This window comes from Elgaria multicarinata, chromosome 4 (genome assembly GCF_023053635.1).
Source record: "Elgaria multicarinata webbii isolate HBS135686 ecotype San Diego chromosome 4, rElgMul1.1.pri, whole genome shotgun sequence".
Taxonomy (NCBI): domain Eukaryota; kingdom Metazoa; phylum Chordata; class Lepidosauria; order Squamata; family Anguidae; genus Elgaria; species Elgaria multicarinata.
The window spans coordinates 66,701,880-66,720,543 of record NC_086174.1 but is presented as its reverse complement, the minus strand read 5'-3'; the positions used below and the strand labels follow the sequence as shown (position 1 = coordinate 66,720,543).

At 38.6% G+C, this 18,664-nt stretch overlaps 1 protein-coding gene across 1 annotated transcript in view; it reads left to right on the top strand.

The window, feature by feature from the left end:
- The window catches only part of PACRG (parkin coregulated), a 280,515-nt gene that overhangs the window by 38,614 nt on the left and 223,237 nt on the right, over positions 1–18,664 (top strand). The window contains exon 2 of the mRNA XM_063124464.1: positions 16,928–17,062. Coding sequence (XP_062980534.1) covers positions 16,928–17,062 — 135 coding nt within the window. The remainder of the gene's footprint in view (positions 1–16,927; positions 17,063–18,664) is intronic.

Genomic DNA, 18,664 nt, shown 5'->3' with positions numbered 1-18,664 from the left:
CACCATCAATGTACATGGTGCTGTACAGAGTAAAACAGTAAATAGCAAGACTCTGCCGCATAGGCTTACAATCTAATAAAATCATAGTAAAACAATAAGGAGGGGAAGAGAATGCCAACATAAAAAAAAAAGGAACTTTCAAATCATAATTTGGCATGCCTCTCCCTCCTGGAAAGGACAGCCCCTGGAGTTGAGCAAGAGGAGGAAGATAAAGACCCAGTCCCTTTGGATACAATACCAAATAAAGAAAAAATATGACTGAAGGAGGAGAAAGTGGTAGTAACCCTCCCTCGTTGATGGAGATCAGGCCCATTATAGCTGAAAATAACATTGTTATATTTTAAAAAAATGGATCAGCATATGAGTGAATTTAGACATTAATTGTGTATTTAGCGGATAAAAAGGTGGAAAATTCGGATAAGATCAAAAAGATAGAGGCTAAAGCGGACTTGGACCAGAAGGAATAAGAGGCTATTGAGAAATCAACTAATATACAATTTAAAGAATGGGTACTGTGATCGATTGCCTCGGAAGATTAATCTAGTAGATCTACTTTTTGAATAAAGCAGCTAAAGGAGTCGCAGGGAGAAGATCTTAGAGAAATCATCGTGAACTGGTTCAAGGAGCTGATGCCTGATATATCAATAGACGGATTGGATCCGGATCGAGTCCATCGTGTGGGGGGGCAAAACCACAAAGGGGCAAGAGACATTTTGGTGAAATTTGGTAATTATTATAAAAAAGAGCAAATTATGAAAGAATTGAGACTTAAGAATCAGATATAATATAAAGGCAAACCAGTGTAAATTTACAATGATCTTTCTCAACGTATATTAAATTGGAGACGTAGTCTTAAACTAATAATGGAAACATTAATGAAGAATGAAATTCCTTATGCATGGGGTTACCCGGTTTTTTTAAGATTTACATATGGGAGGAGGGAACACAGAGTAACCTCATTGGATCAAGGTAAAGATTTGCTGAAGAGGCTGGGTCTGGATGGGGAAGCAGATGGGGCTGGAGTGGGTGGGGGAGGGAATGAGGCTGGGACATCTGGAGAGTAAGAGAATTGTTAATTATGTTTGGAGATAATTGCAAATAAAAATGCTAATATAGAGACCTGCCGGCCAGGCACAGCACTGCCTCCCCCCTCCCCCTTTAAAGTAGATGGCTGGAGTACTAGACTCACGGGGATATGGGGGGGGGATTAGAGTGGGGGGGTGGGGAGGGGGGGAAGGTAGGGGAGGAGGGATTGGGGTAGGAGGGTGGGGGTTTTATGTATGGAGTTTGTGTTTTTATGTAAGCAAGTTTGAACTGCTGAGCACAAGGGATCGGAAGAGATTTCAAAAGGGTGATTATGGATAAAAAGATAAAGGTATCAACACTCAATGTTAAAGGTTTAGGGGCAGTCGTGAAAAGGAAGAGAATAGAACAAATGCTTAATAAAGAGGGATCAGATATTATAATGATCCAAGAGACACACCAAGGCTCCGAGAATTCGAATATGATAAAATTAAAGTGGCTAGCCTATTATGAAAAGTCATTAGGGACATCAAAAAAAAATGGAGTGGCCACTTTGATTTCAAAAAAAAGTGGGTTTACATTAGAAGAGGTAAAAAAGGATGATAAGGGTAGATATCTTATGTTAAAAGGTAAAATTGAGGGAAAGGTCTATACTTTGATTAATGTTTATGCCCCAAATGAGAGGCATAGAGAGTTTTTTATAAAGTTGTTTAAAGAAATAGAAGAATTTAAGGAGGGGTATGTTATATTAGCTGGGGATTTTAATATGGTTATGGATAATAAAAGAGACAGGTCAAATCCCACTAATGTTGAAAAGAGAAACAATATGACTATATTGAATAAATTAGTAAAAGAAAATGATTATTTAGATTCGTGGCGCTTACTTAACGGGAATAGGCCTGGATTCTCATATTTTTCCCCAGTTCATCATACATACTCCAGGATAGATCATATATTTGTTTCAAAAGACTTTGCAACGAGGATTTGTAAAATGGAAATGGGGGTAATAAAAGTAACTGATCATGCCTTGTTAAGTTTAGAATTTACAGTTAAGAAAGATTATAAAGAGGCATATAGATGGAAGTTGAACACAAAGATATTGAAATACAATAAAATAGTAGATAAAATTCGGAAGGAACTGTCGGAGTCATGGGAAATTAATGAAAAAGGAGGAACAGCTGGGTCAGTCATTTGGGACACCATGAAGGCTGTAGCAAGAGGAATCTGTATTAGAGAAACATGTAGTTTAAAAAGACAACAACGTGCAGAACAGGAAAAGTTAGAGATAGAAATTAAAAACTTGGAGGAAAGATATTGGCGAAGTAAAGATAAATATAAATTAGTGGAAATACAAGCTAAGAAGAAACAATTAGAAAATTTAAATATAGAAGAGATTCAAAAGAATTTAATGTATATGAAAAGGGAATATTTTGAAAACAGTGATAAGAACTCGAGGTTGCTTGCCAAGCTCACACAAAAAGAAAAAGGGAGGAATGGGATAGAAACGTTGAAAGATAGCCGAGGGAATTATTGTCATGCAATGAAAGCTAAAATAAAAATTTTTCAGGAATTTTATCAGGAATTGTACAAGGGTAAAGAAATTCAACAAGAAAAGGTGGAGGAGTATATTGGAAGGTTTATAAAGAAGGAAATAAAATCAGAATATAAGGAGTTAATGGAGTCAGTAATAACTCAAAGAGAAGTTGAAGAGGTTATTGATAAGTTAAAAGTGGGTAAATCACCAGGAGCAGATGGTTTGGGTCCAGAATATTATAAGGTCTTCAAAGATTGTCTAGTTCCAAAATTAATGGAACTTTATAATAGGATATTATCAGGAGAGAAGATACCTGAATCATGGGAACATTCAGTGATAATTCTGATACCAAAACCAGATAAAGATTTGACTAATCCCGATTCTTATAGACCTATTTCTTTAATAAATCAGGATGCTAAAATTTTTACATCTATTATGGCCAAACGATTAAATAAATTCTTGGCAGAATATATAGGAGCAGATCAATGTGGGTTTGTGGTAGGAAGACATATGCATAATTTAGTGGGTAGAGTTTTAAATGTAATAAATGTAATAAAAAAAGCAAATATTAAGGCAGGTATTATGGCATTAGATATTTTTAAAGCTTTTGATTGTGTGAGCTGGCAGGCACTAAAGAGTATTATAGATAAATTGGGATTTGGAAATAAATTTAAAAATGTAATAGAACAGCTATATTCCCAAAATACGGCGGTAGTGGTGGTAAATGACGGACTTACTGAAAAGATACGACTAGCCAGAGGAACAAGACAAGGATGTCCGCTCTCGCCGGTCCTTTTTGTAATGGTTATGGAAGTTTTGGCGAAGGCATTAAGGGAGGATAAAGAATTAGAAGGAATTGGAGAGGTAAGGGAAATAAAGCTAAACATGTTTGCGGATGATACTTTATTGACCATTAAGAATCCATTAAGAAAATTAGAAAGAATTAAATATCAGTTGAGGGAATTTGAGGAAATTACAGGGTTAAAAATAAATTGGTCTAAATCAGAGATGATGTTGTTTAACTATACTAAGAGGGAAGAAAAGGATTGGGAATTTAAGGGAATGGAATTGAAAGTTAAGAACGAGATTAAATATTTGGGAATTAAAATTACAAAAAATCTAGAGAATTTAGAAAGGGAAAATTTAACGAGGTTAAAGAAGGAGGTACTAGAGAAATTGGAAAAATATAAAAGATTAAATTTATCTTGGTTTGGGAGAATAGCTTTGATAAAAATGAAGATATTAGCTAAAATTAATTTTGTATTTAGGATGTTACCTATAAAAATATCAGAAACCGAGATAAAAAGTTGGCAAAATATTATTAATAAATATTGTAATGGAGAAAAGAGAGCAAGAGTGAATAAAAATAATTGGTACCTAAGCCAAAAAAAGGGGGGAATGGGTCTCCCAAACATAAAATTATACTACGTAGCAAATAGATTAAGACATGTTGTAGAAGCAATTATGGGAGTAGGAGATTTATATTGGATGGAAGAAAAAATTATAAGTAAGGTAGAGATGAATCTGGAGAATGTTTTTTTTAAAGATGGAGGAAGAAAGTGGGTTGGAAGTATAGATAATCCACTCCTGAGGACTCAATGGGAAATTTGGAGTAAATTTAAAGGGAAGCTGCTTCCGAGCAACTCTCCCTTAGCACCGATAATAATGTTAAAGAATTTCCCAGAGGATCTAAAGGGTAGATTATGTAAAATATTAAAAGAGAAAAATAAAATAAAATTAAAGGATTGGGTAAGAGATTTTAAAACAAGAGAAGATATGGAAAATTTGTTAAAGGAGAAGAAGCTATCTTGGCTAGAATATGGTCAATTAGAGCAATGGAATAAAAAGTGGATTAAAGATAATAGAATGTGCAGAAAGATGACGAGGTTTGAAGAATTAGTAGTAAGTAAGGAGAAAGGAAAAGGAAGTAGTATAGTTTCAAAAGGATTAATGAGTGAAATATATAAAATATTGTTAGAGAAGGAGTTTAGAGAGAATACAGAGAAAATGATTTGGGAATCAGATTTGAAGATACAAATAGGGCGACAGAGCTGGGAGGGACTATGGAAACAAAGAGTGTTGAGAAGTTTATCAGTAAGAATAAAGGAGAATTATTTTAAAATTTTATGGAGGTGGTACCTAACCCCGGTTAGATTGAATAAGATAAGTGATCAACATTCAGCAAATTGTTGGAGAGGATGTGGGGAAAAAGGAACGTATTTACATATGTGGTGGCAATGCAAATATGTACAAAGATTATGGAAGATGGTGTTTTCAGAAATTGAAGAAATAGTGGGAATGAAAATAGAACAAACACCAAAAATAGCATTGCTGTCACTATTTGAAGATATAAAGTGTGGAAAAGGAACTATAGAGCTGATATCGAGTTTGTTGGTTGCAGCACGATTGATGATAGCTAGGAACTGGAAGATCCAAGGGGAATATTCTATTGAGGAATGGTATAAAGTAGTATGGGACATAGCCATTAATGATAAACTGACATGTAATATTAAGTGGAGAAAAGGCGTAACTAAAATAAATGAGTTCGAAGGAATCTGGAAACAGTTCCTAGTGTTCGTGTTTACTAAGGGAAGTGGGAAACCACCAGCAGAAGAAACGATTAGATTTTGGACTCAAGAATGATCCCGAGGTGGGGGGTGCACATTTATGTTAAGAATGAAGATGTTGTAGTGTGATAAGGCATATGTAATAGTTTTTGATATTTGTACTCAACAATTATTCAATATGTATGCAGCAGATATTTGATGTATTTTTTTTTCTTATTGTGTTAGTTTCAGTTATATTTTGGAAATGTTTATCTATGTTTATATAGTGTTGAAAATGAATAAAAATTATTAAAAAAAAAAAAAAAGAGAATGCCAACAGGTACAGGGTAGGGTAAGCAGGCACAGGGTAGGGAAAGACTAACAGTAGAAAGTAACAGTAGAAGTCTGCACAACATCAAGTTTTAAAAGCTTTAGGAAAAAGAAAAGTTTTTAGTTGAGCTTTAAAAGCTGTGGTTGAACTTGTAGTTCTCAAATGTTCTGGAAGAGCGTTCCAGGCGTAAGGGGCAGCAGACGAAAATATTTTGCATACATTGTATTTTGCATACATTGCTCATGCGCATCTAGATGCATATTCCCAAGCACATAGTGACAATCACCTGAGCCACACTGAAGTCGCTAGTGATGTCTTTTGAACGGATGAAAATAAGATGTGCATCCACATCTGATGCCATCACTTAGTATGCATAAGTAGTCACATGCTACAGCTGGATCAAATTCTTAATAAAGCAAGTGAGCATCAAAGCCTCATACAAGGCATGCCTCAAGGCTTTTTCCTGTATGTTTTTGTCCACACGTTCCTGCAGTCTTGGGCTCATATAATTGGGAGTAAATCAAATTGAAATCAAAAAGGGACTGACTTCTGAGTAAGAATGGTTAGAATAAAAGTTTCCAAGGGTTATTATGGCTTAGGTCTAATTGAGTTTTATTAAATAAGAAAAAGCTTTTAAGAGAATATTATTAATAAAAATGTGATCTACAAGGATGTTTCACTGTTTATTTGATTTTTATGTGACTTGCACATGAATCTTCAGTACAGTTTCATTCAAAATGTAATTAATCAGATGAGATTGTTTGGTTCCCAAAGGGACGTTTATCCATTATACAATTAAGGAATGACAGATGGAGAGAAAAAATGCAGACAAATGTGACTATAATAGTAAAGCTAGCATAACCAAATGAAAAGTTGATTCATGAATGGAAACTTCTACAAATATGAATAGCTTGACCAGTTTATTTTGTAAGTTAGATTTGCCCTGGGGCAACTCTGTTGTAGTTGCTCAATACTTAAATATCAGGCAATATAAATGAATGGGCCTTTTCAGAGCTTAAATTAATCCCATGAAACAATAGGAAAGGTTAAATTTTGATACAGGATTGATTGCTACCTTTGTGAAAAACATTTTGCTAAGTGTTATTCTTGTGATACAAAATCTTTAGAATGTTAAAAAAAAAAAAGAAAGAAAAAGGAAGAATGCAATTAAATGGATGAAGATGAGTTTGAGGAAGAATTAACATATCTTCAACTAATGTGCTTTGACACTGAAAATAAGAAAATGATAATTCCATGTATGTACTGCTGCACAGTCATGTAGAGCACATAAAATACTCAGCTGTCACCATCAAGCAGAGCAACCCTATGCTCCCATTACATAGGACTGGAGACGCAATGCTGCTTTACTGATAGAAAGGCTGCCTCATCTAATGCATGCTCAGCCTGGAAGGGGAAGGAGAAAAACACCACAAAATGGTGAAAAATTCATTGTACACATTTGTGAAGGCGAGAGAGAGCAGATGGAAGAGTGAGTGGTGCATACTGAGTGCTCAGCCAGTGCAGATACCTCAGCCACTTCACTCCATGGATTGCAGTAATTGTGATTTTACCCCTTTTCCCTTGAGAGTTGTAGTGGAACTTTGTGTGTGTGGTTTGTTTTATTCCTGGTTGTGAATCCTGCAAAGGCAAAAATGCTGATGCATAGAGATGGATGGATCTCCAGAATATGGGACATAGTATACCAATGGCACAATGGGAAAATATGTGGACAAGAGGGCTAAAATTTACGTTAAGTACCAATCTTAAAGAATTTTTTTACAAAATGATGTATAGGTGGCATATGCCACCAGCGAAATTGGCTAAAATGTATAAAGGGGCATCAGGATTGTGCTGGAAGTGCGGAGAGCAGGAAGGGACATTCTACCATGCATGGTGGACCTGCAAAAAAGCAAAGACTTTCTGGATACAAATTCATTCTGTAATCCAAAAAATCCTAAAAATTAATATCCAATTGAAACCAGAATACTTTCTTTTGGGACTTATGGATGAGCAGATGAAAAAGAATCATGGGACTATATTCTTATATATGACGACAGCTGCAAGACTGATATATGCACAAAGATGGAAGGGCAAAATAGTGCCCACAACAGAGGAATGGATACTGAAGATGTTTGAGCTAGCGGAGATGGCGAAACTCACGGCAATAATGAGGGAAAAATCAACTGTAAGATTTATAACTGAATGGGAACCTTTTGTCAATTTTTTGAAGGGACGAGAAAAAAAATGACTTGTATATCTGTGGATTCAACCAATAGTGTAGAAAATGTAGAGCAAGAAATTAGAGATTTGGATTTGACATTGAGAAAGAAAAACAATAATAATAACAATATTATTATATATTTTTGCTGAGGAGAATATTGGAAGAACATTTTATTTGGTGTTTTGCTTGTTTATTTGATTTTGTTTTGTCTTATTTTTGTGGATGTGTTTGTTTTGTTAGTGTTTTTTTATTTACTGATGTTTGGAAATAATAATTAAAAAAAAGATTATATGATGGATGGATCTGCCAATCATGGTCTCACTGAGAATTTGTGGGAGGGGGGCTAGGTCAAACTCGTTCTGTCCTGTTTCTGCACGAGTTTGAAGTTATTTATTTCATTTTAAAAAAAAAATCCATATGGAAATTCATACATGTTTTTTGTAAAGTATTCATTAATGGATATTTTTTAAATATATCCATTTGTAGACTAAGGCCTTAGCTAGAGCAGGTGTTATCACGGGGCGAACCCCGGGATCGTCCCTGTGCGTCCACATGATGCACAGGGGATCCCGGGATCAGGGAGGGATTATCTCTCCCTTGCCCCGGGATAGAGCCCTCCACTTTGGGCCCACTTTTTCTGCGGTCTCAGGTTCAGCCCGAGATCGCGGAACGTGTGGCCCGTTGCTGCGGTTTGACCCAGCTCTGCACGATTCCTCGCGTGGAGCCGGGAACTGCGCATGGGGTGCAGTGCTCCTCAGGAGCATTGCGCCCATCGGGGGTAGGGTGAGAGGAGCAGGGAAATTAAGTTACATTTTAAAAAGACCTACCTTAAGCACACAAGCATTCGTGTGCTGCTTCTCCTTTAAAAATAAAAAATGTCTGGCGCAACGCCTCTCTTCCTGAGGTCGTCGCGCCTCACGTGTAAACGAAGGAGGGATCTCACGTTAATCGCAACGTGAGATCTTCCCTCCTCCATCCTGGATTATCAGGTAGGTCTAGCTAAGGCCTAAAGCATGTCTATGCACATTTTGGAAATGTATGCATTTTCAGTGGTGCACATGTTCGAAAATACATTTTTAAATGCATTGCAAGCTTATAAATGTATGGATTACTGATCTTAAATTGCATTTGGGTCCAAGAGTAAATTCATTTTTTAAAAACCTCAATGGAGCAAAATTCTCACACAATGCTATTCACGAGTGCTCGACCAACAATGACACCCAGGGGATCACAGGGGCAACCTGGGACGACTAGGGACTTTCCCCAGGGTATCTGGGACCACAGAAAACCTGATTTTTCCATGATCCTGGGACCAGCCCACTGAATGCAGGCTATGTGACTGCTGCTCCTAGGTTGTCCTTTCCTCCCCGTGAGTAGCAGGGCTCTTAAAATTGGTATGGAGCTGCACAGGGTCAGTCCATCAGGGGTGGGGTGGGTGGCAGGTTTTTTTAAAACTTTTTCGGTGGAGCGTAATTGCGCTCCTTCACCCTTGTTTACCAAAAAAAATAAAAATATGGCGGCCGCAACATCCCTCCTTACTTCCAGGACATCACTCAGCCCTCAAGATGCTGGGGGAGGATTGCAGAAGCAGGTAAGTCTACAATCTTCCTCTCTCCCTCCCTGTACACCCTCTGGTGTCAACATGAACACTTATAGGAACTGATGGATTCCTGAATGCTCTGGGGGATTTCCTGGCTCGCATAGTTAGCACTCTTGTGTAGGCCCTAGTCTCACTTTGGAATGGCAAGATTGGTAGGGGTATTGACATGATTGCTCTCAATTGCTCTCTCCATTGTTACGGACTCAGGACAGCTCCCTGGTTTTTCAGAAAGCTGCAAGTGATGAAGCAGGGCGGACAATAGTTGGAACACAAATGGTGGAAATCTCATAGTGAGCATGACAACAGAGGTGTGCCTAGTGGGTGCTGCTGGTGGCAAAGTGAGCTTTAACACACCACCATTGCTATCTGAAGTATCCGTCCAGCTGAGCCATTTAGGGTTGTGGGGAGAGGGAGTGCCTAATGGACCATCAGAGCCCATTGCAGGCAGCTGTGACAAATTTGTTCAGCACTTTGAGGGCAAAGTCACTTGGAGTCGCTCTGAATTGGAGTGGGGTTACAGTATGAGCACAGATGTCCAGGGCACCGCCTGGTCCAGTTGTATGGGATTAGTTTCAGTTGTTACAGCCTGAGGATGTGGACCAGAGGAGATCATCCTACCAACTCTGCTCTCGATGGATGGCTAATTAAAGCTAGAAGGGGCTAGCTGGGTGGGTTCGGGAGGTGGTAAATTCTTTGCAGGAGGGGCTGGGACTGCTAGCATTGCAACAGGCATTGGTATTTTCCCTCCTCAAATGCTCTCCCTGGATCTTGAGGTTTTTAACAACCACTTCCCAGTGGCTACCATCCCCTTTTGAGGCAAGTGGTAGTGAGTGCGGGTAGCGGCCAATCAGCTTCAGATATGCTTGTCTTAAATGGATTTCCTAGACTTATATCAATTTAGCTTCAGCTTGAGTTTGGCCTTGGTCACCCTGGTTGATGACTTGAACTGGGGGAGAACAACCTTATTGATTCTCCTGGACCTCTTGGTTGCTTTTGATACTATCTACCATGTCCTCCTGGAGCACCTCTATTGGGTGAGAGTTCGGGGTATGGAGATATGGTGGTTCTCCTCTGTCCTGCAGCTTGGAGCCAGGAAACCATGCTCCCTGCCCCCTACCCCTCGCAGCCAGTGGGGAATGAACTGTGATGTCTGCCTCTCTGTGCTCATAAAACCGTGTGAAGAGAGGGCAAAAAGAGGGTGGGAAGGGGAGGAGACCATGGAAGCTGCTTTAGACAGTTTCTAATGCAACATGTGGCCTCCTCCCTCCCACTCCGAAGCTCTCTGGGTAGATGCTCAAAATTGAGCATCTAGTAACCACAGCAGGGTAGACCGAGTACGGGAGAGAAGATCCCCTCCATCTGCCCTGCATGGGATACTCGTAACTCTCCCAGTCATTTTTATTGATTGGGTTAGTCATACTCAGTAAAAACAACAACAACAGGGGGGCTATGGTAGCTAATAGGGTTCCACAAAGTAGAATGTTATTTTTTGTAAAACCATTGTTTTGAAAGATATGTATGCATGCAATGCCCTATGTTAGTCTTGCTTAAATCCCATTGTGTCATATTGCTTCTTCCCTTTCACCTCCCTTTCAAGGGCCAGCTATGTCACCCGGGCACACTGGCCGATGAGCTTATTTGAAATATGAGATTGGAAACCAAATTGTATCATTGTATTAGAAGAAATAAGAATGAAATTAGCTAATGTTTGTTCTTTGCACTCATTTAGCTTCTAACCAGATGTGTGAGTTTCTCAGAGATTCTAAGAGAGTCACTAACTTCCAATTTATCTAATTTGCATTAACTGGAATAGCATTATAATTTCCATTTCCTAATTGCTATGATTCACCGAAGAATCAAGTCACGTTTCTCTTTCTTAGCTGTGACTTTCTACAAAGTGAACAGCTTAATTTTAAACTGCTGTAGTTATGCTTCACAATAGAAAATGTCAACCACAATCCAGATAACTATTTTACAGACATCCAAGGTTTGGCGCACATCAATTACTTTTTTCTTTGCACAGCAAGCTCCCATGCCATATTGCAAACTGGTTTCAAAACTCATCTGCATTTTAAAAGCTGTTTACCATGAAGCATAGGAGATTGCTGCTTGAGAAACTCAAGCCCTATCAGGCTGGGAGAAGTAGGGCATGTCTAGACCTCCCAGCTTTCTGGGAGGGAGGATCTTGCAATATGGCGATTGCGGGATCCTCCTACTCTGTCTATACGCGGCGCGCGACATCCCAGGAGGATGGAGGACGTCGAGCCCGCCATTTTGTTTTTGTTTTTTATTGCAAATGAGAGCAGGAGTGCTCCTGCATGAAGGTACGTGCTTTTTTAAAAATTTCCTGTTCCCCCCACTCCACCCCCGTGCCTGGTTCCCAGCTCCTCACGGTTATTCACAAGGAGCCGGGACAAACCAGGATGGATGGCCACATGTCTTGCGGTCTTGGGATCATCCCAAGACCATGGGAAAAGTCAGGATTAAAGGGTTGAGCAATATCCCAGGGAAAGGGAGGGATCATCCCTCCCTGCTTCTGGGATCCCCTGTGCATCATGTGGACACACAGGGATGACCCCCGGGATATTGCCTCGTCTAGACATGCCCGTAATTACAACTCTATCCACTCCCCCCCCCAGTCTAGCTGAAGTCACTTAGGATGATGAATGCTGCAATCCTATGCACATTTAAACGCTTAAACCACAGACTAGAAATATATTGAAGCATCATAGTCTTCTACCCTAGATAGAATATTTGTATCCTCCAGTTAAGGTTCCCCTCCAACACCCAGCAAATGTTCCAAGGCCAATCCATTGGCAACAGTGCAGCATCTTGCTTACTCTTGCTCTATATTTTTTAATATATTTAAACTTTAAATGTTCTAAAATTAAGACATACAGTAGCTCAACAATTTTGCCTGGCTCATCATACCAATTTCCTTCTACTTTGTATGTCTCATGTCTTTAAACCATAGTAAAAAGTGTTGCTTTCTCTTCTCTGAATTTTGCTTCAAGTGGTCTCCTCAACTATGATGGCCAGAAATGGGCATTCATTTCAAACTTACTCAAACTTTTGTGAATTAGCAATGAATGATCACTGTTGATGTAGTCCAAGTTATCTAAGTCTTCGGAAATTTTTTTTTATTACAGCTCTTTTGGTTTTCTCACATTTTCTACACACACACACACACACACACACACACACACACACACACACAAGCTGTCTGGTTGAAATGCACATACATCTCCATAACAGATGTTCTGACAATATGCTTGACTCCAAAGGAGCAAATATAAGTCTTGAATGATCAAATACTTTTAGGAGTTCCTCTAGAGTGTATTAATACTAATTGTCTGCATATAAAATGTGTGAGAAATGAACATTGAACTTTATTTTTCATAGTTTCTTTTCCAAAGACATTATAAAGAAATGTCAGTTGTAATTAAAAAACAATTATTTTAAACTTCCATTACAGCAATGAGGAATTATGAAATGTGGATTGTTAGAAGTAGGTTTTAATATCTTACTTTCAGATCTTTCCTACATTCTTATTTCAACTTTTTGATGCCTGTCACAAGATGAGTGGATCCATGTGATGTTGCTAGGTTACTATAATTCCTTGGAAATTTTAGATGCAAAATAACTCCCGAGAGTTTTCCTAGCTTCTCTTCTGTTCTCTTCTCCTTTTCCTTTTATTGATGAATATTAAAAGATAACATGTTCTTAGTTACAAGAAGCTTAATCAAATCCTGTTTTTAAAATGTATTTTTTCTTAGAATATGTATTTAGAACCTCATTTATTTGTCCTATGCAATATAAAACTATCAAGTATATACAAGAACTTTGTCCATTATTATATCTCAAGAATATCTTGGAAAAGCCATTTAATATGGAAGAAATGCGGTTACTGTAAATTAACTACAGAAAAACATAATTATTTTTGAAGTATGTTTGTACCCTCTTGTGATTTATACCGAGGATTAAAGATCTATGAAAATATAATGTTAAATCCCTAAGTATGTCTACCTTAGAAAATGCCTCAGCCAGGAGTAACATTCCTGAATTTATAACATGTTTTATCCCCATCTTCCACTCACTCCTTTTATGATCTTCATTATGCAGCCAAATGATGTGTTTAATAAACACATGCATGTCTGGCTTGGGCCTTAAATTGATTCGGAAGAGCCAATTTAAGCCCTGCGTGGAGTCCATTGACTTATGGTATTTTATGTATTTTATGCTTGTTGTTGTTCCCTGCCTTGGTCCAATTGGAGAGGCGGGTAAGAAATAAATGATGATGATGATGATGGTTCTACATGGGCGCTTTCTCCATGTGATGGCCATTCTCTATAGCAAGGGTGGGCAGAAAGTAGAACTCCATCTGGTTTTGTCTTCAAGTTCCAGCATTCCTGAGTATTAGCATGGCCATGCTGGCAGGGGCTTCTGGGAATTGAAGTACAATACATTTACCATCTACACACCTGCTCTATAGCATCCTTTATCGTGTGGATCCTCTCAGCTGTTTAGAGAGTTTCTACAATTGTCCCATTGGTACTTATTGAAGCTGCACTTGTAATAGAAGATTGCCAGACCTGGCTTTTGCCAAGTCATGAAGTAAAGTCCTGGGAATGAGGTTGAATTCAGTGAGGAATGAAACATACAAATGTTTATAGAGCTGAAGTGAACTATCACATTTTTGGCCTAAAGAAATTTGAAAAGGACTTTAACGAATCTCCATTCTGGCTATTCAGTTCATACTTCAGCTAAACTACCATTTTAACAGGCAAGCAGAGCTTTTTTGTATATTATTGCTAAGGCATGTAAAAAACATTGATTTCAATGCCCCTACTTCCTGGACGTTTTTCTGATGTTACCATGGTGGTTCACCGTCTTGTAGAAATCAAATAGACCACAGCATCCACTTCTTGACACAGATAATTTTGCTTCTACTTCAGGCTTGACAATATTTCTGATGACAAAAACATGTTTGAGGGCAAAATTCCTGGATAACTTTAATGCCCTTTTATAACCTCAGATGACCGGGGAGTGTGTGTGTGGATTTTTGAGACTATTATCCCACTATTTTCTCCAGAGTCCTGTCACATAGGAGAAGGAGACATGGATCATATGTTACCCTATGGTGCATGTACCTACTTGACATTTGTCTTCAGAAAGACGTTTTCTTCTTATGCCTACTCTGGTTTAAATTGGAGAAACTGCTATTTTGAATGAATCACCATGTAGTTTCTTCAGCTTCTGAGACTTCTATTTCATCTATATTCCCTTGGAACACTTGAATCTTTTATCTGTAGCCCTTGTCCTTCAAATTGAATACCACCACAGATCAGAATCATATCAAGCAATTAGGTCACTGTATTAAAGTAATTATGGCTTCATACAAGCAGTACTAGTTTCCCCCCCTCTTTTTGATTGCAGTGAAAATGACAGGAGCTGACCCTCAGCGTAGCTATCTCCTTTGTTCATTTCTTCCAAACTTGATAATTATACTTAACAAATAATGCTTTAGAACATGGGTGGGAAATGTATGGCCCTCCAGATATTGTTGGGTTGCAAAACTCATCAGTGCTAGTCAGCATAATGTATTGCATTTATATCTCACCTTTTTCCATCCAATGAACCCAAGGCGGCATACATAATTCTCCTCCTCTCCATTTTATCCTCACAACAACAATCCTGTGAGGTTGGGCTGAGAGTCTGTGACAGGCCCAAAGTCACCCAGTGGGTTTCCATGGCTGAGTGGGGACACTTTAGCCACTACGCCATACTGGCTCTCAATGGTGAAGGATTATTTTATTTTATTTATTTATTATTGCATTTATATCCCGCCTTTTTTCTTCCAATGAACCCAAGACGGCATACATCCTCCTCCTCTTCTCCATTTTATCCTCCCAACAACAACCCTGTGAAGTAGGTTGGGCTGAGAGTTTGTGACTGGCCCACAGTCAACCAGTAGGTTTCCATGGCTGAGTGGGGACTAGAACCTGGATCTCCAGACTCCCAGTCCAACACCTTAGCCACTACAAGGATTATGGGAGTTGCAGTTGCACAACTTCTGAAAAAACACATGTTCCCTCTCCTTCCTTCAGAATGTTCAAAGTGCTTCAATTACATTATCTCTGTAATCCTTACAAAACCCCATAACAACCCACTGTTGTTATCCCCATATTGCAGGTAGTCCTGAGTCTAAAAGAGAAATGTTTCATCTAAGGCCACGTAGTGAGTTCAAGACATGATGTGAGATTTGAATTCATGCTTCCTGGCTTACCAATACTGGGTGCTATTCAGAGATCTAGAAATGCCTTGTAACTCTTGTGAGCAGTTCCCTACCCTATACTCTTGTTCAGGTGCCCATTCAGCATTTGTTGAATTTTTTTTTGCTGGGATCCAGCATGGTCACACCACTCATGGAAGGAGCTTCCATTCACAGAAGGAGATTTTACTCAGAGAAGGGACTCCTTCCATGAGCAGAACACTCCTTTTGTGAACAGAAACTCCTTCTGTGCACAGAGCCTCTACTTTGGATCCCAGCAACTAAGTTTATTTGGAACAGAGTAAATCCCAGAGGCTGTGTTGTGTAAGGGATTTATATATTAATGTCATTTTTTGGTTTTCATTGTGAAAGGAACATACAAGCTAGAGGTGAAACAACCTCTTTTTTAATTTAGTTGAGAAAAATATATTCTGCCAAGACATACATATGTATAAACTAAAGCTAGTGGCTCTGAACCCTCTCTGGCTAACTGCTTCTTTTTAAGTCTCAGGCAAATAGTAAAGGAGAAGGTAGGACTATTTCAATTGTTTAGGTTTTCACTGCTAAAAGTGATGTTGTCTCCATGGTGCAGAAAAAAGGTGGAGTTTTGCTCCAAAGTGCTAGTTGCTATCAGATAGAGGTAACACCACCGTAGAAGCGGGGTGGATAGAAGATGTTTATTTCACTAAGCCTGATCCAACCCTGATGGGACTGTTAGTCATGCATTCCTCTTCACAGGAACCGAACAGAACCCAGTAACTTGTTATTCAGGCTGTTAGCAAACATCCATTTAGGATTAGCTTACTTTGTTTGATTTCATTCTAGAGTTTTAAACTGACCTTTCATTTGGGGAGCAACTTTATAACTATTAGATCTGGGAGACTCCCATTATATAGCTTACCTCTTTTCCCTACTACAGTCCCATTTTCATTTTAAGTGTATTTTAACACTGGTATTTTAAAATGCTGTCATTTCCCCTACTGTACATTAAATGACAAAACATTTCAAACAAAATCGGAGCATTTATTTTAAAAAAAATCATTTCTACTCCCCTTATGTATTAATTATCCACCAAGTAAAAGCCAGAAACAAATAAAGTATTTCATAGAAAACATTGGTATTACTGCTGAAGTGTTAGGTATTTAGCACTCTGATTTCTTAGTAACCTCTATTAAATAACTAAGGTGCAATGCTGTGCATGTTTAGACACACACACACAAAAGTCATACAACTCCCAGCATGCCTTAGCTAGCCATAGCTGGCTGGGGCATGCTGGGAGTTATAGGACTTTTTTTTCTGTCTGAACATGCATAGGACTGCATCCTAATTTTAGTTCCAAATGTATTTCTTGATATGAACAGATTTTGCATGAAGGGTTTTTTAATTTTTCTTTCTGTTTAGGTGAAAGGTCCCCCAGCTGCAGGAGCATTTAAAGAAAGACCAACAAAGCCTACAGCATTTCGCAAGTTCTATGAGCGAGGTGACTTCCCAATCGCCCTTGAGCATGATACAAGAGGAAACAAAATAGCCTGGAAGGTAAGTCAGGGCGCAGCTGTGACAGCTAGCTGTGCTTATTGAAGTGACATCTCTCATTGCCCCAAAATGTTGGCTTATAAGTAAATAAAGTGGAGTAATTTCTTAGCAAATAGAAGATGGTGGGGGAGCAGTTAGAGAGTGGCCTCCTGAGTCAGCCATCTACCTTGGCTAACAATTAAATTATATGCTGCAAAAAGGAAGATGACAGAGTTGCTTTGCCTTAGAGAATTGTCTCCTGCTCAATTCATCTCTATTTTTATGAGGACCTGGCAACCCAGCCTATTTCAGGCAGTCCATCAAATGATGGAAGTGGCTGGATACAGTGAGCAGCAGCCATTTATCCCCCCCCCCCAATTTCACCTTCCTGCAGGACAGTTCCAAATGGAAGCTTTAATTACCTAAATGGATAGGTCAAGATTGCCTGCTCCCTTGAAATGCAGAGCAGAATACAAACGAAGGCAGATTCTCATTCCACGGCTGCACTCCCAGTCTGCAGCATATGTCAGACAGCGTAATCGCTGTCATACGTGCCCCTGTTAGAGGCTGACCTCCACTGCTGAAACCATTATGGTTCCGACATCTCTGACAAAAGGTTAATTGGCTTCAAAATAAATGTATTGCCTAATGACTTCATTCTAATGCAGCAGTGTTTCTCTCTAAAAGGCTCAGTGATGTTATTTGTAAAACTTGCCAATCTTTTAAGTAACTAGAGCAGGCTTTTAAATTTAATTTGAAAAATGAATGCTGATCTCTAACCTGCTCTTTCTATTTAATTATTTTGCTTATCAAAGAAAGACTTTTCTTGTGTGTGTACATTGTTTATTGGGCCAGGCTAAGATTTATGTGGAAACTGAATAAAGGATACCCAAGAATCGAGTATCATATAGATGAGAGAAACATGCACATCCCATTCTTTGAACATTTGAGTGGATCATATTCAAAATAATCTTAACTTAAAGTAGCATGTTTTGTTAATTAGAACAAGAATAAATAAGATTCTCAAGGGCATGAAGACTATAAATAATAATAATGATAATTAATAGAAATGACCAAACAAATTGGCACTGTACAAAACATAGCAAACAATTAGATCTTGCCCACAGGTTTGCAGTCAAAATTAATAGATGTATTTGGCGTTGTTTTTAATTGGGCTTGTCCAATGGTCCAATTAGCAGAAAAAATCTTTTCTGTTTGATATTAATGATAGGATAAGAACAGAAAAGCATTATTTTTTGCTTTCATGGCAGTAAAGCTCAATCACTCTTATATGAAAACCCATGTAGTAGGTTGCTCTAAGGATATCTGAGAATTGTATTTGTATGTTTTCCTTTAGGATTGCATATTATTAATGGCATAAGGATTTTTATATGAAGCTTTTTATTTATGCTTGGTATGGGTGGATCCAGTCCTTACACAAGGGAATGTCTGCTCATGCAATGGGACTTCCCTGTCCTCACTTGTTCCCTGCTTCACCCTGTATGTGGTGCAAAGCAGTTTTGGGGCACAAGTTAAGGTCTCCAGGGAAGAGAGGGAAATCTGTTCCACCAGCGGTTTCCTCCCACTGATGCAACAACACGTTTGGATACAAACCCCTGTTTAAAT